A 26,574-nucleotide genomic window follows, 5' to 3' on the forward strand; every position below is an offset into this window, starting at 1 on the left:
CTCTATCTTCTGCTGGGAAGTCCTATTGCCTAGTGTCCAGACTGGCCTAGTAGGGACCAGGAGAAACCAAATTAGGAGTAAGTAAGAGGCCCCTCTCCTTCACAGAAGCGGTCCTTGTCTCATGCTGCATATGCTACCTGAACTGCAAGCGCAGGTCTGACTGCTGCAGCATGAAATAAAGGATTGTGCCCTGGGACCGTCTTGTGCTGAGCTGCAAGGAGAAGCTCCTTTTTCCCAGGGGAAGGCTGTGGTTGAAACATACCAGGTACGCTAGTTGCTAAGGAGTCGTCTGCTTGGCCACAAGGGAGGGAGAGTGCTTCTCTCAATTTCACAGGTGCATTGAAGTGAGAACTATCATTGACTGTTGAGCTGGAGGGTTTTCTGGGGCGGGGTTGGGAGTGGGGGACTGCCTTGAGAAGTGAGGGCAGGACTCCTTATATTGTCTGCTTCTGGCTTGATGGGATCATATTTACAGTCCAACCGTCCTGCCCTTCCTCCAGCCCCACATTTGTGCATTCACACTGTGCCTCATTGAGGCTTGACAGTGGGGAGGGGCTCCTGTCGCTAGGTGTTTCTGTTGATATTATTAGGCTTACACACAAAAGAAAGTGACAGAGTCCTGGGGCACCTTATAGACTATCAGACGTATTGGAGCATAAGCTGTCATGGGTGAATACCCACTTTGTCAGTTGCATCTGATGAAGTGGGTATTCACCCACGAAAGCTTATGGTCCAATACGTCTGTTAGTCTATAAGGTGCCACAGGACTCTTAGTCTGGATCTATAAAAAGCGACAAACACGGTTACCCCTCTGATATTTGACCCTAAAGGAAGGCAAGCTGGGAGCTGCCAAGAAATGAGATAGCACGTAGGGCCTGAGTCTCTTCTTTCCTCACTCTTGCCTCAACCGAGAAGTTGTACAATTGTTTAGAGTAAAATAAACGAGAATTGCTAAAACTAGAGCTGGACCAGATCTGTGGGATGATAGTCCATCTCCTGGATGATGCAAAGGATCTTGTCTCCAAACAGGCAGGCCAGTGGGTTGAATTCCCCAGACCTCCTCCTCACCAGTAAGAAACTGGAACTGGGCAGGAAGTAGATTTTCCATTTTGCAGGAAATCCTTTGGATTTTCTAAAATATTGTTCCATTCCAAAACAGAACGAAAATAATTTCAAAATTTCCCATGTAACAAAATTCTGGGGAAAAAATTGTTTTGGTGCAATTGAAAGATTTCATTCTGATAGAATGTAAAATAAAACAATTGAAATGAAAAGTCAGCTTGAAACGGAAAATCCAAATGTTGCATTCCAAAGAGGTCGAAATGGAATATTTTGAGCTTATCAAAACTACCTTTTTTTCCCCCAAATGTGTTCTATATTAAAATTTTGTCAGAATCAACCCATTCTCATGAAACATTTTGCTTTTCTATGAATGACCGGTTGAAGTCTGAGAGGAAATGCTAGAGTGCCCCTGGTTTTCCTGGATGGTTATTTAATTATAGACTGTCTGCATTGGATGTGCGGAATTGTGTGACAAGAACACAACAAATCTGGGGCTTATGCAGCAGAGGAAGTGGTGCCTTACCTGGCACATTGTACGGGCTTGCATTGCTTTCAGTGCTGGTGGGTGCCGCTTGGTGACCGCATGTCTCCTCTTGTACCCTTGTGTCTCCATCTGGGTTTGTTAATGAGCAGTACTGGTTCCATTTCTCTTCAGTTTCTATAACCCTCCCCTGCTGGCAGGCCCATATGTGTTGGCAGACATCTTCCAGTGCATCCATTCAAATGAAGGCAGTGGCTGGATGGCCCAGAAATGCAGGGCTGCCCTGGAGTAGTATTCTTTTCAGATATTCCTTGGAATGCTGCCAGGCACATTGGTACTCAACTCTGGAGCACCTCTCAGGAGAGCCACATGCTTTCCTTGTAGAGGTGAGAGTAGGCAATGCTGTAGACGCAGGTCAGAGCAAGGGGCAGAACACCCCCTTCCTAAGGCAGAGAGGCCCAAGGCAACTTGGGGGAAAGCAGAGCGTATCTTACGTTGGTGTAGTTTACTTGGAGTATATTCCAGTGAAATAGAGCAAAACTGAGCCTCCATGCAAAGCTAGTGATTGCATCCCAATTGTGAATGTCCCTGTGTAGAGTTAATGGCAAAGCTTCAACTAGAGGGATCCTAGTGCAGCTAGCTGATTGGCTGGGGTTTTGGGGCAGTCCTTCCAGTTCCTGACAAGTGGGACAAGATCCAAGCTCATTCAGGGAAGCGCATGCCATGCATAGTAGGTGTTACTTCCACTGGGAGTCGTGGTATATAACCGATGCAGAGTCTCCCTGAGATGAAGTTGCTGGTAGAGTTTTATTACCGTATCCCTGAGGCTGCTTTGAAAAACATTTTATTACTTGTGACTCTTCGTAGCTGTCTGAGCTAACAGCTCGTATTGTTTACTGTGAACCAGGCCGCCAGAGCTGCAGAAGGAGAAGGCAAACAGAGGTTCTTCAGCCAGGATATCAATAACATCATACTGGAGTAAGTAACCTCATCTCTTACCTGCCATTAATGTAGAGGAAGGGGACACAACTCTGGGGAAGGGTGAAAGTTACATGAACATACTCCACTGGTAAATCTAGGGGGAGGAGATCTCCTCGCTCTAGGGTTGTGGGGCATGGGTGGGGAACCACCCTGTGTAAACTCCTCCTAGGTGAGTTGGGACTAACCCTGATGTACTCCATAATTGGCCTTAAATTGGAGTATGCCAACTATTTGGGGGGAGGGGGGCAGGGAATTAAGAGGTGTGTCCAGTCATCCTGTTTCCATCTCCAGCTGGTGTTTGAGATAAACTGTTTGAAATGTGCTGTGCTTGGTCAATTGAATCAAATCCTGATTCTATAACTGGAAATAAAGTGGCCTCTTCTAATTACAATAGCCTTTTTCCATGAGGGCTCTTAGTGGTCATATTTCTTGCCATCCAATCCATAATGGTATAGGGAGTGTCCCCTGGTTAGAAGAGGGGACTAGAAGTTGGAGCTGCTGGGTTTAATTCCTGGATATGCCACTGATTTGCTCCGTGACCTGGAGCGATTCCCTTAACCACCCTGACTATTAGGTGGAGAGAATACCTACATGCCTTATCCATGTATCCATATCCATATCAATTTTCTCAAAGTGCTTTGAGAGCCTTGGATGAAGGGTGAAATGTGAAAAGTACCGTATATACCCGTTCATAAGCCGAATTTTTTTAGTAAAAAAGGGAACCACCAGAGGGCTTATGAACGGGTATAGAGAAGGAGAGGTGGGACACAGCCCCTCCCCCCAACAGAGGGAGTAAGGAGAGGCAGCACAGCCAGAAGGGAAGAGGCGCGACCAGAGTGTCTCCGCTTCTGGCCATGCTGCTCTCCCCCAGCCTCCGAAGCAGATGCAGCCGTGCCGCTCAGCCGCACCCCACAGAGCAGGCTGTGGCCGCAGTGCCTGGGTGCTGGAGCACGCTGCGGCTGTGCCGCCCCGCCCAGCTTGCTGGTACATGCTGTGGCCGCGCCACCTGGTATGGCCCGCTGGAGCAGACTGCGGCCATGCTGCCCAGCCTGCCGGAGCACCTCCAGCCAGGCCAGCAGCTTATCCTCATGGCCCAGGAGCCAAAGTTTGCTGACCCTTGAATTATAGGGTTGGCTTATGAATGGATCATAAAAATTTTCCATTTTTACTTATCCATCTTGGGGGAGTTGGCTTATAAACGAACCGGCGTATGATGGAGTATATACGGTAGGTTATCTCTGATTTAGGCTGCAGTATTTCTGTTATGATCTGTTTTGACTGGGGTAGTATGCAACTTGAGGAATATCTTTCTTGTTTCATTGCCTAAAGCTTTCCTGGTCATCGTGGTCCTGACTGCCTTGAAGGAAGTATGGAAGAAATGAGACTTTTGACCTATATTGGCTGTAATATGCTTGTTATGTGCTCCATTATGATGGTGGTGGGCATGTATTGAGTGGAAAAGCCTAGACTCTGTGATTCCTGGAGTCAGCTCACCACATCCCTAGTATTATACGACTCTTTCTTCATGTCAGAATATTTGTGTTACTTTGAGGAAACCATGTTGAAGTCACAGTCAATGGTCTGTCTATCCTATTCTTCAGCATAGAGCTGCAGACCCGTGAGCTGAATAGCCAGATCCGATCCGGGGTGTATGCTCACCTGGCCTCCTTCCTTCCTTGCAGCAAAGATACACTGGTCAAGCGTGCTCGCAGACTTTATCTTTATGAACAGGTGGGTGATCTTAGAAGCACCACATTATCCTTTAATTTGCACTTTGACCATGCTCTGGAGATCAGGAATTTTCTTCTTTATATTAAGCACTATTGTCCTCTGCTGACTATACAGTAGTCACCATGTCTAGTGGTACAGTTACAACGCTGCTATGATCTCTGAACTATGGGATCTCTTGAATGGAAAGTTGTGTGTGAAACCTCACTGTGTCCTGTCGCTTTCTTCAGGGTGGCCGTCTGAAGGAGCCTCTCCAGAAGCTAAAGGAAGCCATTGGCCGTGCGATGCCAGAGCAGATGGCTAAATATCAGGAGGAGTGTCAAGCACATACCCAGGCCAAGTTTGCTAAGTAAGCTTTTCCTTTTCTTCTCATTATCCATCTGCATCTCTTCTTAGCAGGTTCCCTCCACCTGCAGGTTGGCCTTTTACTTCTTTTCAGTCTTCTATTTGTGTGTTTAAGCCCAGATGGAGAATTGCTGAAGGGCACAAGGGTTGTCAAGCTGTGTCCTTGCCCCTTGTGCAGTGGTCTTGCTGTAGCATCCCTGTTAGAGTACCAGAGGTTAGGGGATTCTGCTGTAGTAGCACCAGATGCTTCAGAGGAAGGTGTGAGAAACCTCCTAATATCTACCCGAAGAAGTGGGTATTCACCCACGAAAGCTCATGTTGCAAAACATCTGTTAGTCTATAAGGTGCCACAGGATTCTTTGCTGCTTTCTCCTAATATCTAGTTATTAGAGATTGTTTTAAAATCTGAAGCATGAGGATTAATATCTCTTCCGTAGCTTATGTTAGCATTTTATAACTCCGGATGTTCTTCTTGTCCATGTCCAGTCGTTTTCTGAATCATGCAACTTTGTGACATCTGTGGCAGTGAGTTCCACAGTTTACTGATTCCATTATCTTCTCAGAATGCTGGAAGAGGAAAAAGACAAGGAGCAGAGAGACCGGGTTTGCTCTGATGAGGAGGATGATGAAGAGAAGGGAGGGAAGCGGATCATGGGACCTCGGAAGAAATTTCAGTGGAACGATGAAATCAGGTTTGGACAGACTGAGTCTTTGACTGAATCTTTTCCATTCCAGACCCATAAGCTTGATGGAGTTCGTAGTACACAGTGTGACTTTGTTTTGTCTCTGGCTTTCTGAGTGTGTCTGACCCTAAATAATGAATCCATTCAGAGGCTGCTCAGAGGCTTGGTGTTGCAATTTTTTAGGAGGGCAGTGCAACATTTTTTAGTCTCAGATCCTGCGTGTATTCTAAAATGCTCCCGCTTCCAGGCATGGTGCTGGCTCTGCAGGAGACAGCAAGGGGCTTCAATGGGTAGATGCCAAGATTAGTGGCTAGATGAGAGGTTAAAGATATTTGATAGTAGGGAGCCTTTCTGGGAAAGAAGGAGCTACACTGAGGACATGAGGTCCTACAGACTCTAAAGTAACCAGATTGCTGATAATTAAAACGGCTAGAGCTGGTTAGAATCCCAGCTGCTGCATTCTTGAGTCTGGCAAAGAAGAATATGGGTAGGGTGGCATGGTTGAAGGGGGAAAATGATAAAGGGCAAAGAGAAAACTGATCAACCCCCCCTTGTCTCTTTGTTCCATAACAAGGGCACCACATTAGATTAAGGGCTGGTTCCTTTAGAACATAAAGGAAACTTCACTTCACACAGCATCTAGTTGCCTTCTAGAACAAACTGCTGCAGTTGGCTAGCAAGACAAACAGGCTTAATTTCATGGCCATTAATAACAGCTGAAGTTATGGCAGTGGGTAACCATATCTTCTGCCTCAGGGTATTAAGTTGTAGGAGCTGGGAAGTATCTACTCACTCACCCGCTCTGCCCAGTTGGCTGGGTGCATTACTGTGGAGGTGTCACTCTTCTCTGAAGGATCACTGCTTGGGAACTTGTGGGCTTGGGATCCTCGATCTGTTCCATAGCCTGACCTAGAATGGCAAATCCTAATGTGAGGAGACTGATAAAATATTCACTCAGCTCTGGTTAATTGAGTGCAGTCCGGGGGAAATTGTTGTGGGTAACCTGGTCTGAAGTCTGCCCATCCCTCAGGGAGCTGCTTTGCCACGTGGTGAAGATTAAACTGGATGGCTACGAGCTGGAGAAGAACAAGGCTCAGTCTCTGGAGGATTATGTGAAGACCTTTCTAGACGCAGAGGTCAAACCCCTCTGGCCGAAGGGCTGGATGCAATCCAGGTGAGTCAGAGTGAGGCTGTTAATACATCACGCTCTGTTCCTTATCTCAGAGGATCTTGCATGTCAGACATGAGTGAGGTCTCAGTAGTGTCCTCATCTCCCAGAAGGGAAGAAGCATCAGCATAGATAAGTGACTCACCCAAGGTGTGTCAGTGAATCTGTTCCATAAGTGGGAATTGAACTTGAGCTCTTCACTCTTATTAGCTAGGCTGTGTTTCCTCCTTACACATTCCACTGAGGAAGCCAGCACATGAATGGGAAGCAGAGTCTCTTTGGTGCCACTGTCGGCAGTTGTCTTGCTCAGTAGCTTAAAAGAAGAGCAGTGGTTAAACCTCTAATATGGGGATTCTTCATCCCTTTGTCTGAAGTGAGTTGGTCTGAAGGGGAAAAGTAGGTCCCAGCTTTTTATAACCATCATGTGAATCTGGACACCTGCATGCCTAGTTACTGCAGATGTACACAGAAAGGAGGTTCACAAACTTGTGGACATTTGTAACATGCCATTCAGAGAATGTGAGCTAGGCAGTGGGATTGGAAAATGGGTAAGGAGGATTCTGGAGCTTAGAAGGACACTGCTGGATTTGGACACACAACCTGAGGTTTGTAAAACATCAGCTTTTATGTGAGAGTAATAGAAATAGTTCCATGTGTTCTGAATTCCAAATAAACACAGAAAACAATGAACATTTCACTATATAAACAAGCATTTCCTGCACTTAGGAGTAAGGTATCCATTGCAACTTACAACTAAGTGCATGAGAATTTAGATGTGAAATTGACTAGACAGTGACTATGAACAAAAATTGCTTTTTCTGGTTGCTTTCCAAATGCTCAAGCAAAATTCTCTGCTCCTCAGAGCTCACAGGCTAAGGGCAGACAAGCAGGCAGGGGAAAAGGAATGGGAACATTAGGCAAACTGTATACAGTTTGTATACAAGACAACTCAATTCACTGTACACAAGAAGGCAGAACTTGGTTAGGCTGCTGGTGTGCTGAGACCTCTGCTTATCATGCAAGCCAATATTGTCTCTTGTTTCCTTGTATTCCCCAGTTTGTCAGCATCCACCCGTTGTCTCCTGTTTAATGTACTTAGAGGGTAAGCCCATTGGGGCAAGGGACTGGCTTTTGCTTCTGTGTTTGTACAGCACCAGTCCTAGGTGCTATGAAAATGCAAATGATGATGATCTTGAAGAAGGCCTTCCATGTGGACAGAGTAGAGATTTTGTGGATGAGTTCAGAGATGTGGTGGTGCATGCCCGGTGTATTTTAGGGTCTGAGCTGAGAGAGCAGCAGTTAGTGAAAGTAAGCTGGCTTTTTTTTTTTAAAGTTTGTTTTAACAACCAATTACATTTAAAAACATAAACCCTGACTGTGTGTTTGTAAGCTTTTTACCCAGACATCTAGAGCAGTGGCTCGCAACCTTTCCTGTACCCTTTTCAGGAGACAGATTTGTCTTGCGTACCCCCACATTACACCTCACTTAAAAACTATTTGCTTACAAAATCAGACATAAAAATACAAGTGTCCCAACACACTATTACTGAACAGTTGGTTATATTCTCATTTTTACCTTATCATTATAAAATAAATCAATGGAAATATAAATATTGTGTATAGTATATAGAGCAGTATAAACAAGTCATTGTGTGAAATTTTAGTTTGTACTGATTTCGCTAGGGATTTTTATGTAGCCTGTTGTAAAACTAGGCAAGTATCTAGATGAGTTGATGTACCCCCTGAAAGACCTCTGCGTACCCCTGGTTGAGAGCCACTGGCCTAGAGAAGCAGCTGCTGTTATCCTTCTGTTAACTGAATTGGTGTTGGTATTGCCAGGCCAGTTTGTTTAGTCAATATGAGTAGCAGAGGGCTCACTGTGAAGTTCTGTAATAATTAATAGACTTGGAGCCTGTGAAGAGAGTAGCCCTCACCCCACCCCACCCCATCCCAGAGAAGGATTTGAATGGGGAGATTTTGTTGCAGTAGGAGAGGGGCTTCCTGAAAAGTAACTTGGCACCCAATTCTAGCGTTTCCTGCCTCCGGCAGTTTGGCTCACCTCGGCATGCATCATGGTACAATAGAGCTCCATTGTGTCCCGTGATCCCTGTCATTCTAGTGAGCAGGGCTGGAGAGAACTGCTCACTGCTCTCTCTGTTTTTCAGGACTCTATTCAAGGAGAGCAGGCGTGTGCATGGACACCTGACATCAATCCTGTGAGTATTTTGCAGCACTTGCCCTCCTCCTTGGTTATTGTTGTACAGTGTGAGATTGGTTGCTAGCAAATAGTTCTCCCCGTTCGTTCCTTGCCCCTATGTGAGGCCTCCAGTCTTGCTTGTTCAGCTCTCTCCAGATGCAGCTTGGCTTTGCATGAGCGGAGAGTGTCTCTGGGAAGTAGTGTAGCTATTGTTTGCATATGACTTCACCTCCAACAATAGATTCGCTGGCATGTGTTCACCATGATTCCCCCAGATAAGAACTCTAACCTGGGCTGGGCTTTCCTAGAATTTAATGATTCAACAGAAAGGGCCACTTGTATGCTCTACCCGTGGAGGGAGCATGGATACAGCTTGTGCGTGGTTCCGTCAGTATGCAGATGGCACCCTGCTCTATCAGTCTTCATTAAACGTGGACTTTTTCTTACTGAAGGAGGGTCTGGGATAAGCATGGTAGCTAGGCTCATTGCAGGCAAGAAGGAGGGATACCAGTTTGCCAGGAGAACCATGTGGAGTCCAGCTGAGATGGTGCCTGCCCTAATGACTGAGAAGAACCTTGCTGACAGAGTTTATCTGAGGATACTTCTCTATCCATGATTTCTCCTGGCATGCCAGGTAGCATTTGTGGCTAGCTTGAGCACAAATGATTGTGGCAGTTTCTCTCTGCGGCCTCTTATTATAGTTATCTGTTCTTTGTGACTTCTGGAATGCATTATTGCAGTGCACTTAGTTCTATACTGAAGCAATAGCTGGTTCAGGACATGCACGCCAATTGCTTTCAGTGACCAGTGCGCCATCAACACTTCTGCATCCTCCCCCACCTTCCTTGTGTTCCTGGATGGAAGTCAGGACTTTCTAGAGCAATAGCAAACCTCATGTGATTTGAATCTTAGCAACTTGAGAAGCTGCCTCTGTTCCTGTGAATCTCAGTGGAGATCAGTTGGTGCACTCCCACTAACAGCCCCCAGTGCACTCCTTAATTGGATTGTTCTCCAGGGAAGTTCATATGTCGTTTCTCTCTCTCCAAACAGGGCGAAGAAGAAAGTTATGGCTCCTCCAAAAGTGAAGGTGAAAGTGAGTTTTGTTGTCTCCCTGCCTCTCGGTGGCTGTACTTACCCATCTTAGGGTGGGGAGGGACAATGTTGCTTATGACGTGCGCTGAGCTGTCCGCATATCAGGTTGTTATATCAGAGAGGGAGGATGCTTCTTAGTTTCCACCGGTCAGATGCTGTCTGAGAATGTGTGGGGTGCTGGTAAACTCCAGCTGGTTCCAGGGCATTTGGATACTAACATGATTGTATATGAAGCAGAGATGTAGCAAGCTCTGCAAAGGCTACATTAATAGAACAGGTGTAAAAGATCTTGCTTTAGAACCACCGTGGAACACAAATATACAAACTCGCTAAGTTTCCCCTGTAACACTCTTTTCTGAGGAAGTGAATTATTCAGTGGTGCTCATAACATGAGAGGAATTGAGTATGTTTGTTTAGCTGAAACAGGGCAAAGCCTCCACCATCTATCTAGATTCCCCGAGTCTGTAGGCCCCGCAAAGTCTGTGACTTGTCTTACATTTTAACAAGATGCCTCAATTCTTTGTCTCCACTGAAATCCAGTGGTCATCAAATCTCTTGCCAGTAGTTACCTCTGTCTATACTTAGAATAGGAGATACTAACAGTAATGGCAAAGGCAGTTTATTTACCCCACGAGAGGCTCCTCAATGGGGTATTTCCAACCCGGCTGAGAGCAGAAAGGAACTGGAAACTGAAAGCCTGTTCTGGCAAAAGTTCCCTTCTAGCTTTGTCTTGTGTCTGCATGGGGTGGTTGTTCTCTGGGTTGGTGCTCACGTAGGTAGTTTGCAGCAGGGCTATGTGAGTAATTTGAATATATTGTGCAAGTGAAAAAAAGAGCAACCAGCTGTGGCGCTGTACAGCTGCAGTTGTTTCTCACAGGATCTGCAGGCAAGGCAAGTTCCTCAGCTATGCCTTCTCCAACTTCTGCCACCTGAATGCATGGAACAGGCAGCCTGCAAAGCTGACTTTCATTCATTTTCACCAGTAAACTCTATCTAGCCAGGTGTCTCACTCCTTGTAACTTTCTTGCAGGAATCCTCCAGTAAGCCAGATAAGAAGACGCTGGTTTCTGTTCCACTGATCCACTCAAGTGGCCCAGTTTCTCTGCCTTCTGAGCCGCCGGGAGTGGCCATTGGCATCAGCTCCCAGACCAGAGAGCTCTTGTGTCTCAGCGTTGCCCAAGCATCTAGCAGCACTACCACCCTTGCTGCCTTTAGCATGGACGACTCCCTGGATGAGGACTTAATTCGTAACCCAACCTCTTCCCTGGAAGCCGTGTCCAAGGAATTGGCTGTGCTTAATAGCCGAGCCTGTGGGAGCCCTGATTTCACTCTCCCCGGACCCCCAAAGCCTCCTTCAGAGAAGATCCCAAGTCTTGCAACTTCAGAGGAGAAGCGGAACTTTCCTAAGTCCAGCTCTTCTCCTACCCCACCCCCTGCTGGCTCTCTACAATCACCTCTCAATTTCCTGGCTGAACAGGCCCTGGCTTTGGGCCAGTCCTCTCAAGACAAAAAGGCAGAGAGTTCTGGTTACAAAGAGCTGCCCTGCCAAGTGTCCCCCAGTAAAATCCTCCCCGATGCGCACCAGTCCAAACAGAAGCACCACAGCCTGCAGCGAATGAGTCACGGGCCCCAGACGTCCACCCCCTTGCCAGTTGCCCAAGTGAAAATCTTTCACTCGAGCAGCCAACAGCAGAAAAGCTTCACGTCCCCAGCTCCGTTTGTCAAACTGCAGAGCCCCAAGTCTGTCTCCCCTGTGCCCCCGCGTTCCCTCCTCCAGCCGGTCAAGTCATCGACCAAAGCTCAGGGCTTCCATTCCTCGGTCTCATCTGCGGGCAGCACACCAGCTTCTAGCAGCTCCCACAAGAGCCCTGGCTCCTCAACAGCATCGCTAAGCTACACAGGAAAGCACTCCACCAGCTCCAGCTCTTCAGGGCAGTCCTACAAATCTCCCTTCATTTCCAGCTCCCTCTCCAAGCACGGGGCTTCTTCCAGCAGCTCCACGTCAGCAGTGTCTGCACACCAGAGCTCCTCCTCGGGGGGCTTGCTGTCGGGTGTACAGACTCCCTCCCCAGGGCAGGCTTCCAGCCGGTCCTCCCCAAGCTCCATGGTCAAAAAAAACCCCGTCTCCCAGAAGCTGACTCTAGTAGCGCCACCTGGTGGTCCAAATGGAGATTCTGGTGGAGGGACTCAGGGGGTAGCCAAGTTACTAACCTCCTCCATAAAGCCAGCTGTGGTTAGTAGCACCACATCTTCTACCTCTGTGCCGGTAAGTATGTTGCTGGGCCAGCCCAACCTAATGTCATTGTGTCGAGCAACGTCTTGCTAAGATCTGCCTTAAACTGAAAGCTTCAAAAGAATTTCAGTTGTTTCTTGAAGTTATTTATTTGTGTGTTACTCTAGCATCTAGGAACCCTTGATATGGACCCCATTGTGCTAGACCAGGGGTCTGAAACACGCGGCCCATGGGCCGCATGCAGCCCACAGAGTTATTTGCTCCAGCTCGCCAAGCTCCCCCCCCGCCCCCCCACACCCCTGGAGTTACTTCCTGCAGTTGCCAAGCTTTCCCCCCCCAGCACGCTGCATCCCCGCTCCTCTGCCTACTCCCGCTCCTCTGCCTTACCTCCAGGTGCTTCCCGCCGCCAAACAGCTGTTTGGCGGCGCTTAGCACTTTTCAGGAGTGAGAGGGAAGGAGCGGGGACGTGGCATGCTCAGGGAAGGAGGCGGAGAAGAGACGGGGCCAGGGAGGGGGTTGGAATGGGGGCTGGGAAGAGGCGGGATGGGTTGGGGCCTCGTGGGAGGGGGGCTTTTGTATCTTTTATATGAAAAGGTGTCAGTGATGTGGCCCTCAGGCCAATGTACTAGTCCTCATGTGGCCCTCGTGGTGATCTGAGATCCCTGTGCTAGACGCTGTACAAACACTGAACAAAGACAGTCCTGCCCCAAGCTGTCTGTTTAGATTCAGGACAGGATGTACTTAGATTCCATGGACGTGGGATTTGCTGCAGAATCCACCCTTTGCCACAAATTTGGTGCTCCAGAATCCAAGCTTTCATTTTTATTTAAAAAGAACCAAAGCTTTTAGCCCATTTTATGGGTTATGAAGAAAACCTTCTGAACTGTGACTTGAGTGTAATCTGTGCAGTGCCTGAATTTGCAGGCAGCCTGAAACAATAGCTCAAAGAAATGTCCGTGTCCGCTGCCCCATTCAGCTCAGTAGGATGTAAACTCTGAAATCCAGCGAGACAAATTTCCAGGGTGGATAAAAATTGTGATTTAAAAAAAAATCAGCATTTATAGGAGAGAAATCAGATTTCTCATTTTCATATTGCTGATTCTTTACTTTCTTCCCATTTTATAGTTTTAAATCGTCAAAGTGGATCTTTTGTACTTGCTTCTTTAATTAACTTCCTAACTCTTAGATTTTCAGGTTTTACATAGAAGTTTTTTTACTAATTAGTTTCACACTACAGAAGCGTGTCTGTGCCAAAAAAGACAAGTCCAGGCCTTCATTAAGATTCTTACTGTGAGAACAAAACCAACTCAGACACAAAATGGATGAGCAAATTGTGCATGCTAGATTTGCAAACATCACCACTTTCCAACAGATTAAACTTGAATGAGTCAAGAAAGCTGTAATGCTTCAAGCAGACGATAAGTCTTCCACTAGAGTTTACAGTTTAAAGTCAAATGGGACTGGTGCTAATAAATCATCCAGTTGCTTTTCAGAACACCACCCATAGGTGTTTAAATATGAGCTTAGGAGCCTAACTTTAGGTATCTATTTCTAAAGACAGTCTGTGTGTATATAACAAAACATGAGTTTTTAATGCATTTAAAGTCTGAATAACATTGAGCCAGGCTTTGGTTTGAAGTATCAAAGATTTTATGCCACCGAGGCCAGTTCTACACTACACATTTCTGCTGACACAGCTCTGTTGGCCAGGGATCACACCTCTTCACACTCTGACTGACATAGGTGTGGTGGCAAAAGTCCCCAGTATAGACAGTTACACGAGTAAAACCGTGCTTTTTTTGGTGTAGCTTATTTTGTTCAGGGGGCCTGGAATAAGCTATGCCAGGAAAAGTATAGTATTGCCAATATAAATTGCATCCACACTTGTCTGGCAAAGCTCTACTAGTATACAAATATAGTTCTACTGGCAAAACATTTGTAGAGTAGGTCTAAGAGAATTTTTTTAATAAAAATGTAATTTTAGCCCTTAATGCTGCAAATACATATGCACATCATTAACTTTAAGCATGTAAGTACTTCCATTGAAATCAGTGTTATTACTCGTGAGTAAATTTACCTCCCTGCTTAAGTGTTTGCAGGATCAGGGCCTTAATTTTCATGATTTTGTTTTTTGCCTGTAGCGGTTTTATAAAATTCAAGCAAGGTACCTGCTCTGTAGTGGCATTTAAACATGACGGCATTTATAACTGAATTCCATATCCATTTTAATCTAAAGTTGCAATGGAACAAATTTAGTTTTCCAGACTTCAACCTGATTGAAATCCTCCCACCCTAGAGATTTCAATATTAACACTTGTTTCACTGCTGATTGATAACTGGACACTGAAATGTGTTTGTTCCACAAACTCAAACTGCCTCCCACCCCTTCCCAGGGGCTAAAATCCTCTAAAATATTCGACCCAGTTACTACAACCTCCTGCTTCTCCTTGACCACTTCCAGAATCCAGTTCAGCCTGTTTTGTACAGAATTCTGCGGCATACTGAAAATTCAGCAACTGTGCAAAATAAACCCAATGTAGGATCTCACTAAATAAGCCTGGAGCTACTTCTCATATTTACTACTTGTGTTTAATGCAATGAACCCCACGGTTTTCACCCCCAGAAGAAAGCTTATCAATTCTAGATTTCTTCATATAACAATCGACTGTCAAGTCAGCCATTCAGATCTACTCTTTTTTCATAACATAAGAAGGAGATGGGCTGAGAGAGGGTCACCACACAATTAAAAGGGAGCACATTTTAAACGGACTGAACAATTTGTGTGTTTGCCATTTCTAATCAAGCTGTAGAGTTCTATGCTGTGCATGTTACTCAGACCAAGAGCTTAGAGAAGTAGAAGTAGAGGCACGTGACTGAAGAATATTTTCAGTTACACTGGTAGGATAAGGATACAAGTTGATTGGAAATGAGCCCTTATGCTTCAGAACATAAGCCAAAGGTTAGTAAGAAACTTCCCATGTGGCAATGTTCATGCATGACAGCCCATCGTGGAAGTGTTACACCTTCTGAAGGATCCATTCACGGCTGCAGACAGGATTCCAGACTAGAATGACCATGGGTCTGGGCCAGTGTGGTGGTGGTTCTGTTCCCAGAAACAAAACATCTGGATACTGGATTGTTTGCATTATGGAGCGGGTCTTCTGGTATCTGGCAGGCAGGTGTATGGGGGAGGAGGGGACATGGAGGGTTGGTCAGAGCTCTCCTCATCTATTGTGTTTCCATTTTGACTAACTTTTGCTGTTTCATTCCCAGAAAGGAACTAGTGGAGCTGTGCTGCTAACCAGCTCTCCTCCCTTGACTGTACTGTCTCCATCCTACAAGTCCAGCAGTCCAAAGCTGCCAGGTGCCCTGAGCTCCACCCCGCTGGGGATTATCTCTCCCATCCATTCCTTCCCTCTTCACGTCATCTCCTTCAGCTCAGACTCCTCCCCCAAAGCAGGAGTATCCAAGGATGCAATTGTCACGGGACCTGCCCCTGGAACTTTCCACCATGGCCTCAGCCACAGTGAGTGCTTTCCCCTGTGTGTGTTTCTCATGCCTGTGCTGTAGAATTGCAAGGCCACCAGGACTGTACTTTGTTAGACCGTTGCATATGAGCCCATCTCTCATGTTGTTGCTTTGTGCTTGTAGTTCATGCATTTGTGTCTTAAGCCAGTGGTTTTGGAGGCCCTTGGGCGTGTACCTATAGCTAGCCCAGAAGTCCCAGCCATCCCTGTCTTCCATTGTTCAGCAGAACTAGTACTGGAGGCGAAGCTACAGACTCTAACTGCTGCAGCTCCTCTGCTTGTTTCCGTCCTCAACGTGCATTTGTTCTTTTTTTTTTTTCCCCCCTTCCTTTCTTTGTTTTTCTCTCTAGGTCTTCTGGCTGGCTTGCACTCCAGCCCCCACCATGCAGCACCACTCCCACACTCTGCCCTGTCCACCCATTTACCGCAGAGTTTGCCAGGTAACTTGTCAGATAGTCTTGTTTGTCTTGTGCCTTGTAAGTCGTCATCTGCCTTGATGGATGCCTCATCTTGGAGTGAAAGCACCACCGCCTTCAATGTTGTCTTTACTGGTGTAGTCTCTGCTGATGCTTCATCTCACCAGCTCATGAGGCTTAGGGTCCTTAACATCCTTTGCGTTTGCTGACTAGATGGTAGGAAGCTTTCATTCCGGAAAGACAGACCCCTCCCCCCCGATGCATTTTGGGATTTCTGAGCGTCTCAAGTGGTTTGGCTCTGTTCTTGGTGCATGGTAAAGGGCCACGCTGCCAGGGTTAAGAGGTTTATGTGGTTTTGCATAACTTGTCAGTACTGTCTAGGATTAAATGTGCTAGTTGCATAGAGAATTGTCACCTGTTATCCAGATAAAGGGCATTGAGCTATCTCCAGGAGGAAATACTGCTCCCATGCATAGTATCATGTTAGTTAGCTGCCTCTCCTTCAGCCACCACTTTACCTTTTTGTGAGTACATTCGTTGTGACCCCAGTTGGATACCTTTAGAACCAGCACAGACCATGGGAGATCTGTAAGAAGCAGGTGACTTTCCTTCTCTTGCATGGTGTCAAGTATCAGAGGGGTAGCTGTATTAGTCTCTATCCACAAAAATGAGCAGGAGTCCGGTGGCACCTTAAAGACTAACAGATGCATGTGCATCTGAAGAAGTAGTTTTTTACCCATGAAAACTTATGCCTAAATAAATCTGTTAGTCTTTAAGGTGCCACCGGACTCCTTGTTGTTTCCTTCTCTGTCAGTTTCTATTAGAACAGAAGCTGCTGTGGCTTGTGTGGCACATGGCAAAGCCACATAAAGGCAGTAGCAGTTTATGGGTCTGGGAGCAGAGGGGAACAGGGATACAGTTGGTGTTCACAAAATCAAGATCCAAGGGGTAGAGTGCTGTGCAAACTTCCCCAGGCAATGCTGCAAGTGCAGCTCAGTCCTGATCAATGGCTGTTCCTGCTTTCTTAATCTTGGACAATGCACCACATAGCTCTGTTAATACAATTCAGTCCTGAAGGACAGTACTTCCTGCTGCTGTGTTTCACACTTGAGCAACGTGCCACGTATAGGGGTGAGTGAGGCAGGTTATTTTTGGTGTGGCAAGCCCACTGGGGGTGGGTGACCCTCTAGTGAATTTAGCCTTGTAACATAGCTTAGTATTGTGTGATCTATCATCAAGGAATGTGTTCCTCTGCTGAGCAAAGGATATGGGCACTGTGCATTCATGAGAACCCACGTCAATCCTCTTCCCCACTCCATCACCCAAGTCTTGGCTGAGATACAGTTTCTCTCCAGTCAATATGTAATAGGGTAATAGACGTAGAGGAGCAGAGAACAGGGCCCAGCTGCAGTGACTAGGTGGGTGAAATCAGTAAGCTGTATCCATGATGTAGATCAGGGGTCGGCAACCTTTCAGAAGTGGTGTGCCATGTCTTCATTTATTCACTCTAATTTAAGGTTTCACATGCCAGTAATACATTTTAATGTTTTAGAAGGTCTCTTTCTATAATATATAACTAAACTATTGTTGTATGTAAAGTGAATAAGGTTTTTAGAATATTTAAGAAGCTTCATTTAAAATGCAGAGCCTCCCGGACCTGTGGCCAGGACCTGGGCAATGTGAGTGCCACTGAAAATCAGTTTGCATGCCGCTTTTGTCACGTGTGCCATAGGTTGCCTACCCCTGATGTAGATAATGGAGGAGACAAAAACCTTTTGCTTTATGTTGTGATGATAAAACGACATCCTCTAGAGAGCATTGTTTTTTAATTAAGCAGATCTTACAAAATGTATTCTGTGTGTTGCTAAGAAGAAATCTCCTCTCTATTAGAGGAGAATTGGTGACTTGATCATGCTCTTACAATTACCTACGGGAGGAGATGATTTCTGATGGGAGATAGCTCTTTAACAGAAAGGCCTAATGAGATCCAGTGGCCACAAGCTGAAACTACACTCTTTCAGACGAGCAATAGGGGGCACATGTTTTAACTGTGAGGATTTAACCACCGAAACAATTTACCTAGGGATATGATGGATTCTTTATCACCTGGTGTCTTTAAATAAACATATATACTCTAGCTCAACCAGAAGTTATGGTCTTGATGCAGAAATCTTTCAGTAAAATTCTATTACCTGTGTTATGCAGGAGGTCAGACTAGATGATCATAAGGGTTCCTTCAGGCCTTAAAATCTATGAATCTGTGTGGTGGAATAAACTATGACTGACTATGGAAATAAATCTCATTTCTGTTGGAGAGGAACACCTCCTAAGATTAGCAAAGAGTCCTGTGGCACCTTATAGACTAACAGACGTATTGGAGCATGAGCTTTCGTGGGTGAATACCCACTTCATCGGATGCATGTATTCACCCACGAAAGCTCATGCTCCAATACGTCTGTTAGTCTATAAGGTGCCACAGGACTCTTTGCTGCTTTTACAGATCCAGACTAACATGACTACCCCTCTGATACCTCCTAAGATTGTGTTTCAGGGTAATGCAGATGTAGCCATCTGAAAACTGTATAGCCTGCAGCGTGTTGGGATGTCTCTGCCAGTGCTGGAAATTGATGGTATCTTAAATTAAAGTATGTATAACTAACAGCTGTCCAAAAGCATCTGAGCAAATGGCATGCAGTGTGTGTTTGCCAGGCTGTCATCAATTTGCTTGTTGGTGGAAATGCACATGTATTTCTCTCCCAGTGGTGATTCTGCCTTTACTTGTCTCTTGTTTTGAAAGAATCTGTGTCATGAGCCCACTCTAGAACCAGCAAAACCCCCTTTGCCTTGGAGTGGCTAGTACAGGGTAAACTGTTAGTCCCCCATGCCCAGTACCACTTCTGCCAAGCTATGCATTTCAAATACACCAGTTCACGCGTTATAGTTTGCTGCGAGTGTAATTGCGATTGGAAACTTTCTGCTTTCTTCAACTCTGGCTCTTTTGTCACTTCTCCTCTGCGATGCCCCTTTTCCTTGCTCTACTTCCTCCTGCTGTTCTTCTCCCTTACCTCTGGTATTTAGACTCCTACTACTGGTGGTGCAGTGAGTTTCTTCGGGTCCTATTTGAACTCTCAGTAACTACAATTTCCTGGTTGTCTGGGTAATCAGTAAAATCATGTATTTGTTAGCAAGTGCCCTTATCCATGGCTAGTTTGGACTGATGAGAGAATAGCTTGCTAGACTAGCTGGCCAGCAGCTCCCTCCTCCCAGCTACCTGCATCTATGGCCCTTGGTGATGCTTATGCTGGAAGTCCATAGAAGAGGTCGTCTGCTTCCAGAGACCATGTAATATACAAGAACAGTGAAGACCACTCCCAGTTACCACGTGTCCATGAAAATCTCTATCTTTCCCCAGTATCTTCTAGTCTGAATCCTTGGTGACTCAATAGCTTTTACATGCAATGCTATCTTGGTGCCTCCCAGCTGTGCACAGAATCCTAGTGCTGACACTGAAACCTCTTCCTTTTTTTTTTTTTTATTCTCTTTTCAGATGCGTCTCCGCTTCATGGCAAAGGGTCCAATGTGCAGCAGCGAAAATTGTGACGTCTGCAAGAAGGGAAGCTAATGCAAGCCCAGGACAAACCAAGAGGAGTCAGCCGTGAAGACTGGATGCAGATGGCCCGCTTTCCGCCTGCTCTTTGGTTTTCTTTTCCTGACAGCAGCTGGAGAAACTGAGTTGAGTGAAGAGCTCATTGGCACTTTTGGTCAGTGGCATCCAGGGAGGAGCTGAGCAGGAAGCAAGCCGCCTCGTGCCACCCCCTGGTGAGAGAAGCACTTAGGGCACTGTTTCACTGCTGCTGGTCCTCACTGGCAAGCGCTAGAACTTGTGGGGCAACACTGGTGGGGCGTCTTTCTTTCAAAAAGTCAAGCGCCTTGGTGGATTTCCCCCCACCTGTGTCTAACTTTGCCAAGTACCTCTGAGTTCAGTTACCTCCTTGGTTCCCCAGGAGAGTACATGAAAGGTGCTTATTCCTGTGTTGGGTTTACTTGGATAACTCAAGCACTGCTCGTGCTTTTCAAAGACATTGACTCTGTCCTCATTTTTTAATTGTACTATAAAGCAGTGCTCAAGTTAGTTGGAGGACTTAGCACTTCCTTTATGGTGACTATCATGAATCGCCTGATATTCCCCGCTGGAGGAGAAGGAAGACTCTTAGAGAGACATTTCTAGATGCACTCACGGACATTGAAATGCTTCTACGTTTGTATTTCCTCTCAAGGGATTTTTTTTGTGTGTGTGCTCAGTTTTATCATTACCTTTGAATGCATTGGATCGATTGGAACACTTCTCAGCATGTCACATGTATAGGAAGACATAATTCCAGTGCCTTTTATGGTGGAGCAAGAATGGACTAACAACATCCATTTCGACCGTTTTTTGTGTGCGCGCCTCAGTTCTTTTTTTAATCACACTATATTTAAGATGAATTCTGTTTTTATTTAATAGAGCTTTTTATGGTTGCACATCAAAAGCTGCACTGTCTGGACTTAAATGGTGACTTGGTTACTTTAAATCTAGTACCAAATCCAGCAAGAGCACCAGTTCTTATCTGAGTTTGTGCAAGTGGGTTCCAGACCCTCCCCTAAAGCCATTCTTTACTAGGGTCTTCAATAATGATCTCTCTAGTGATCTAGATTAAGAAAAGGTCACTGATAATCCAGTGAATATTGCTCCCCTTGATGACTTCTGCACTAAAATCATTTACTTGTCAGAGCTGCAGCAATGGGGATCTACTAGGATCTGAGTGTATATTTTTAGCTTTAGCCCTGTAAGCTGATTTCAGTCTGTCTGCATGTCCCCTTTGATATGCCTGCATAGATTGAGGGGGCAGTCTGCGGCTCTCAGATCGTAAACCCCATTGACTTGTAGTTGTGGTGTTGTGATCTCCCTTCTTTCAGGTCACCTTTTAACCAGGTCTAATTTATCTGGACTTCAAAGATAGTAGCACTGCTCCACAAGTTAGTCATTGGTATTTCAAGTAAAAGCTTGCAGAATTCCTTCCTGTGCTTTGGGAGGGATACTGAAATCAAGTAGGCCGGCCAGTAGTCACTCTGTTGTTAGTAAAACCCAAGACCCACGTTTGGAAGTGGAACTGATAAAGGACTTCTCAAGATCACTTCACTGTTCATATTTTTCTTTAAAAATGCAGCTCAGAATTCAAATTTGTTTACAAAAAAAAGAAAATATTTCTAAGTTGTAGCAAAAGAGCCAAAGACAGAATTTGCGTTACTAAGATAGAGTACAGCAGTTATCGATGGACTCTGAGCAGTGGATGTCGCATGGTTCCCATTTAGGACCGAATCCTGCAAGGTACCAAGCCCCTTCAACTTCCACTGAAGCCAGTGGCAGTTGAAAGGGCATTCAAACACCTGACAGGATCCCAGCCCTTAATGAGCAACCCAAGGTACTGGTTCCACTCCCTCTCTTTGCTTTCACTTTGGTGTTTCTGCTGGGATGCACGTTTGTGCGTCGCAGCTGGAGCGGAATGCCCTTGTTTTAGGAATTTAGCAAAGCCTTTGCCTCAGGGAAATGTTTATTCGGTGGAAATTCTGTGGGATTTTTTTTTCTTTACATGCTGTAATGAACGAGTGAATGAATTAAACCGCCGTGGCAAGGCAGAAATACGGAATGAGATCACAAGCCCTGGGGAGCAGAGCATCTGGGATCTCTGTCTTGACTAGGCAATGTTAGCTGTTTTCTTTACGGTGGGGAGCAAGCCTCCCACCGGCACTTACTTAGTACGGCAGTTTCTGTTGTGTGTAAGAGCTGCAATTTACTTTATTTTTGTTGTGAGTGTTGGGACTGTCTCGATGACAATGATGGGGTGGTGTGAAAACTGTCGATCTTGTACAGAGGAACTGAATAAATTTGTTTCAAAGTTTCCAAAATGCTCTTTTCAGTCTCTTCACTTCCAATGTAATTTGACTGGAAGATCATCTTCGTGACTGTATTGCTGTCTCTAACCACTCACTGGGTGACTAATTATTAGTATGCATTTTGGCCGATGTTTTGTAAATGACCAAGTCCTTTTAAAATACGGCTATAACTCTTAAATTGCCATTGTAGTAGAATGACATCTTCTTACTCAACAGACCTATTCCTGTGTGTGTGTTACATCTGCTGGGAGGGACCATCCTTTTAGCTTAATAACGGTGACCTAAGGCCCAATCTAGCTCCTGTCACTGTCAGTGGCAAAACTCTCTTATTGACTTTAGTGGGAGCAGGGTTAGGTGTAAAATACATTTTTAGTGTTTTTAGCCTTGCACAGTAGAGTCGTCAGAGCTCCAGGAAAGTGAGCAGATGTGTGTACCAGGTTCCAATCAGTTACACCTGTGTAAGTTTCTTAACAGCAATGGGATTGCACAAGTGGCACTCAGGACATTATTAAGATCACATCCCTGTGGGTATCACTAAAGGAAGCATTTGGCCTGCAGAACCTGTACTACCCAGGAGGATATGTGAAGTGGGAAAAACCCAGCTTGTCTTTCAGCTCCTAAACTGAGATTGCAGGAAAAGCTCTTGCATTTGTAAACTGAGCACATGGGATCAAGAAATCCCATGATGGAATAAACATGGAGCCCCACAGATGCTCTCTTTAGTATCCTTTTTTCATAGCAGAGCTGGATGGTAAGGCAGAAATTCCGAAACTCTAACCCGAAAGCAAAATTGGCCTGTAATTCGCCTTTTCCAGTAGCTGCAAGGGTCAGGACAACATGATAATGATCAGCTGCAGGCCTTTCTTGCTAGTAAACTTACCAACAAGCAATTTGTGTTTTTTCCAAAGATATAGGTACAACATTAATATGCACATTTCTTGTATTAAATAAATGTAAGTGTTGGGTGAAAGGTTGCCTTTGATTCTGAAATTTGGGTTCCTTTCCTTTAAGGCATTAGATCAAAAGGCAGGCATCAATTTAAAAAGGAAAAATAAACTGATTTAAACCACCGCATTTTTATTTTATACTATAAATAGAATTTCCCCATATTTCCCATTCCCTTACACAAATAAATGATACATATAGCTGAACGTAACTTTAGTGAGTAAAATATCGGTATGAGGGGCTTTTAACAATGAGGTAAGCATGACTGTTCAGAAGGCACCTCTGCATTAGGTTACAGGAGCATGCTTTACTACATAATATTGACATCTCTTTACATATTTCTGGTGATGTCATATGAAAATACCTCCTTTTAATCTAGGAATTACTGTATCAAATTACAATTCTTTTTGTGCCCCCCTCCTTTGGCATTAGAGGCACTGAGGTGATAGAAGTATGTCTGAATCAGCTTTGATTAGATTTGAGTATCATGACTATGAAGATGTAAATTTCATTTTTTGTGCACTTAGCTGCCTTTCTCAGATGACAATACCACCATTCATTCAACTGTATATAATGAAAGTGTCTCTCTAGATTTTCATACGAGTGAGTGGCTTACGAGGCTCCCTCTACTGTTCTGGGTGGTCTTGACCTTTTGTCTCTTTCCAGTGGCTCTATATACAGCTTTGCAGTATCCTCTAGAGAGAAGTGCATACTTGACATAAAAATAAAAAAGGAATGTGCAGCCTCTTTTCCGTTGCTAAATTTGAGAGCACATGTTAATAAACAACTTCAGAAGATGATTTTGTTCATTTTCTGTTGGTGTGAGTACTTAGGTAAGGTTGTAGTGGGGAAGAAAGGTTAATGTAATGTTGACAAATGCATTTTCGACCTCTGGCATGGCAGTGCTCTTATGCAATGGATGCAGCAAGCAGCATGACTTCATGGCAGCCTCATGTTGGACTGTGCAAAGGCTATAGCATTTCGGAAAACACAAAGGATTTGCAGCAATCTGGAATTGTAACAAGTGGTGCAGCTCTGAGCAAGCTGCTGTAAGAAAAGTTTCAATGTAGAGTGGAGGGAACATTGTAACTACTTCTTTCCAGACACCAGTACCGCCAGCTCCTGGATGGACATCTCCTTGTTCAGGTAACGATCATACTGAGCCATGGTTAACTTTCCGCTCTTTAAGGCATCCTCAATGGAGAATTCTTGGCCAGACTTCCTGTCGAGGATCACGGAGGACTCCCCAGTAGGCCCCTTTATTGAGATCTCTTCCCAGTCGCATTCCTGGCTCTTCAGCTTGACAAACAAGCTCCATTCAATGAGGCCAAGTTTATGAGCTTCCTCTGGCGACATCTCCCTGCCGGTGTCGGGGTCTATGACCACAATGGAGCGCCGCAAGTGGTTCTCTCTCTGTTCTCTCTTGATGGCCACTGTCTTGAGGCGGTTCTGAAGTTGCTCAATCTCTGTATCTTTTTCTCTGGATAACTTCTTGAGATCTTCCAGCTCTCTCTCTAAGGCCTGGAATCTGGAGTCCAGATTCACCCCACTGTCAGTCTGGGTCATGTTCCGTAAATCCCGAGCTTCCGTTGCTGTGAGCTCAATCTCAGACTGTAGCCTCCTTGTTTCCAGCAGAAGATTCTGCTTTTCTAGGTGGAGCTTGTGGTTTTCCTCCCTCAAGAAATCTAGCTCCTTGGAGGATTTGGAATTGTTGAACTCCACCTCAGATAGTTTGGCCTCGAGGTGGTTGACATCTGCATCCAGCTCCCTCTTACGCCGACTCTCCTCCTCCAGGTTGCTCTTCAGCTTTTGAATCTCGTATTCGGTGTCCCCTTTATCCACTTGGAAGCTCTCTGAAAAGACTACTTTCTCCTTGACCTCCATCTTCTCCAGTGTGAGGAGCTTCTTCCTCAGGGCTTCCAGCTCAGCCTGCAGGACTTGCCTTCGGTGCTTCTCTTCCTCCAGCTCCAGCTTGAGGAGAGAGTGTTCTTTCTCTTGCTGCGGGTCTTGCTGGAGGATCACTTTCTGTTTCACGGTTACTCTCTCTGTTGTCTCCCTCTCCTGCTGTTCCAGCTCGTTCAGCCTGACCTTCAGCCTCTGCACCTCAAGTTCGGCCTCTCTGCGGGCATGCCTCTCTTTCTCGAGCTCCTCCAGCTGGCGCTCCAGCTCAGATCTCTTCCGTTGCAGCTTGCGCAGCTCTTCCCGCAGGGAGTCTATCTGTTTCAGCTCACTCTCAATGCTCTGAGAGAAGGAGTTGATCTCTGCTTTCAAGGCAGGATCTTGCTCAAACTTCACCACTTCCTGCTGGACCACTTTCTCTTTCACTTGTGAGAGTTCCTCCTCTTTCTGTCTAATCTTCTCCTCCTGGAGCAGCCTCTCCCTCTCCAAGTCAATGTGCTTCTTTTGTTCCTCTGCTAGCTGAGCTCTCAGGGACTCCACTTCCTCCCTGGTCTTGGGGTCTTCCCGGTACTGCAGTATCTCTTGGACGACTTCCTTCATTTGCACTTGAGGTTTGGTGTCTTTCAAGGTCTTAATCTCTTGCTTCAGCTGGTAGATCTCCAGATCAGCTCTCTCAATTGCTCGGGTCCTGTCTACAATTTCTTCCCGGAGTCTCTGCAATTCCTTCTCGGTCTCAGGATCAGTCTTGTACTTAATGACCTCCTTGATAATTTCTTTCACCTCCACCTGGCCACTTCTGTTCCTCAGGTAAGCCAGCTCATTCTGGCAGCTCTTCAGCTGCTCTTCCCCACCTCGGTATCGCCTCTCCTGTTCCACCAGCTCTAGACGAAGGTTGGCTACTTCGTTTTCAGCCTTGGGATCTGGGCGCACTATCTCACGTACTTTTTCTTGGACAACCACCTTGGCGTTCTCCGCTTCCAGGACCTGGATCTTTCTGAGCAGCTCAGCCTTCTCCCTCTCATTGGAACGGCCCTTGGACTTCTCGTCTTCATACTGGCGTCGGAGCTCGTTTACCTCCCTCTCTGTTGCCAGGTCTTTCTCCACCTTCAGCACCTCCTTGACTGTGATCTTGCCTTCTGCAATGGCCCGCTCCTTCTCTAGCCGTTTCATCTTGTCCTGCAGGTAGCTGAGCTCCTCCTCTTGCTTCTGCCTCAGGGTGCTCTCCCTTTCCTTGTTCTCCTGCAGCATCCGGAATTCCGCCTCCAGTTGGGGGTCATTCTGCAGCTTCACCACCTCCTTCTCAGTAACCTTCTCTTGCTCTTTGTTCTTCTCATCAGATAGCACGGTGATTTGGTGGCGCAGGAGGGTGACCTCATTTTCTCTGGCTCCTTCCTGCCTCTTGAGGTCCTCCAGCTCTTCTTTCAATTTCAGGATTTCATCTGCTTGTGCCTTGTCCTGCTCAATACGCAGGACCTCCTTAATGATATACTCCTGGCCCCCTTCCTTCCTCTCATGCTCTAGGGCTCGCAGTTTCAGATTTAGGGCCTCCAGCTCATCCTGTAGCACCTGGTTCTTGCGTTGCTCTTCTGCCAGGCTCTGCTGCATTTTCTGGCAGCTCTCATCCAGCTGAGGGTCAGGCACTTTCTTCAGCAGTTCCTTCTTCAGCACAGTTTCCTGGGGCTTCTGTTTCTGTAGATGGAGGATGTCATTCTGGATGGTTTTGATCTCCCCCTCTAGCTGCTGTCGACGTTGACTCTCGTCATCCAGCTCTTTCATTATTTTCCAGACTTCCTCCTGCGGCCTCTCGGACTTGCTAGTCTGGACAGATTCCTGCATCACTTGTACCTCTGGCTGCTGTCAGTGGAATAAAGAATGCATGGTAA

General features: G+C 45.9%; 2 protein-coding genes across 8 annotated transcripts in view; one reads left to right on the top strand and one right to left on the bottom strand.

Moving 5' to 3' along the window:
- The window catches only part of UBN1 (ubinuclein 1), an 82,917-nt gene extending 61,058 nt beyond the window's left edge, over window positions 1-21,859 (top strand). For 5 of the 7 annotated variants that reach the window (XM_039492672.1, XM_039492668.1, XM_039492670.1 and 2 more), the window contains 11 exons: window positions 2,451-2,521; window positions 4,126-4,255; window positions 4,483-4,601; window positions 5,161-5,289; window positions 6,311-6,454; window positions 8,614-8,664; window positions 9,696-9,738; window positions 10,768-12,003; window positions 15,244-15,496; window positions 15,848-15,937; window positions 19,461-21,859. In XM_039492672.1, coding sequence (XP_039348606.1) covers window positions 2,451-2,521; window positions 4,126-4,255; window positions 4,483-4,601; window positions 5,161-5,289; window positions 6,311-6,454; window positions 8,614-8,664; window positions 9,696-9,738; window positions 10,768-12,003; window positions 15,244-15,496; window positions 15,848-15,937; window positions 19,461-19,513 — 2,319 coding nt within the window. In that variant the 3' untranslated portion in view covers window positions 19,514-21,859. The remainder of the gene's footprint in view (window positions 1-2,450; window positions 2,522-4,125; window positions 4,256-4,482; window positions 4,602-5,160; window positions 5,290-6,310; window positions 6,455-8,613; window positions 8,665-9,695; window positions 9,739-10,767; window positions 12,004-15,243; window positions 15,497-15,847; window positions 15,938-19,460) is intronic. The other 2 variants (XM_039492671.1, XM_039492673.1) reach the window with 2 other exon arrangements.
- Window positions 21,860-22,913: 1,054 nt separating this feature from the next.
- PPL (periplakin) overlaps window positions 22,914-26,574 on the bottom strand; it is a 53,595-nt gene continuing 49,934 nt past the window's right edge. Inside the window, exon 22 of the mRNA XM_039491704.1 lies at window positions 22,914-26,545. Within this exon, the coding sequence (XP_039347638.1) occupies window positions 23,882-26,545 (2,664 nt within the window). The 3' untranslated portion in view covers window positions 22,914-23,881. The remainder of the gene's footprint in view (window positions 26,546-26,574) is intronic.

This window comes from Mauremys reevesii, linkage group 10 (genome assembly GCF_016161935.1).
Source record: "Mauremys reevesii isolate NIE-2019 linkage group 10, ASM1616193v1, whole genome shotgun sequence".
In the NCBI taxonomy this organism is placed as follows: domain Eukaryota; kingdom Metazoa; phylum Chordata; order Testudines; family Geoemydidae; genus Mauremys; species Mauremys reevesii.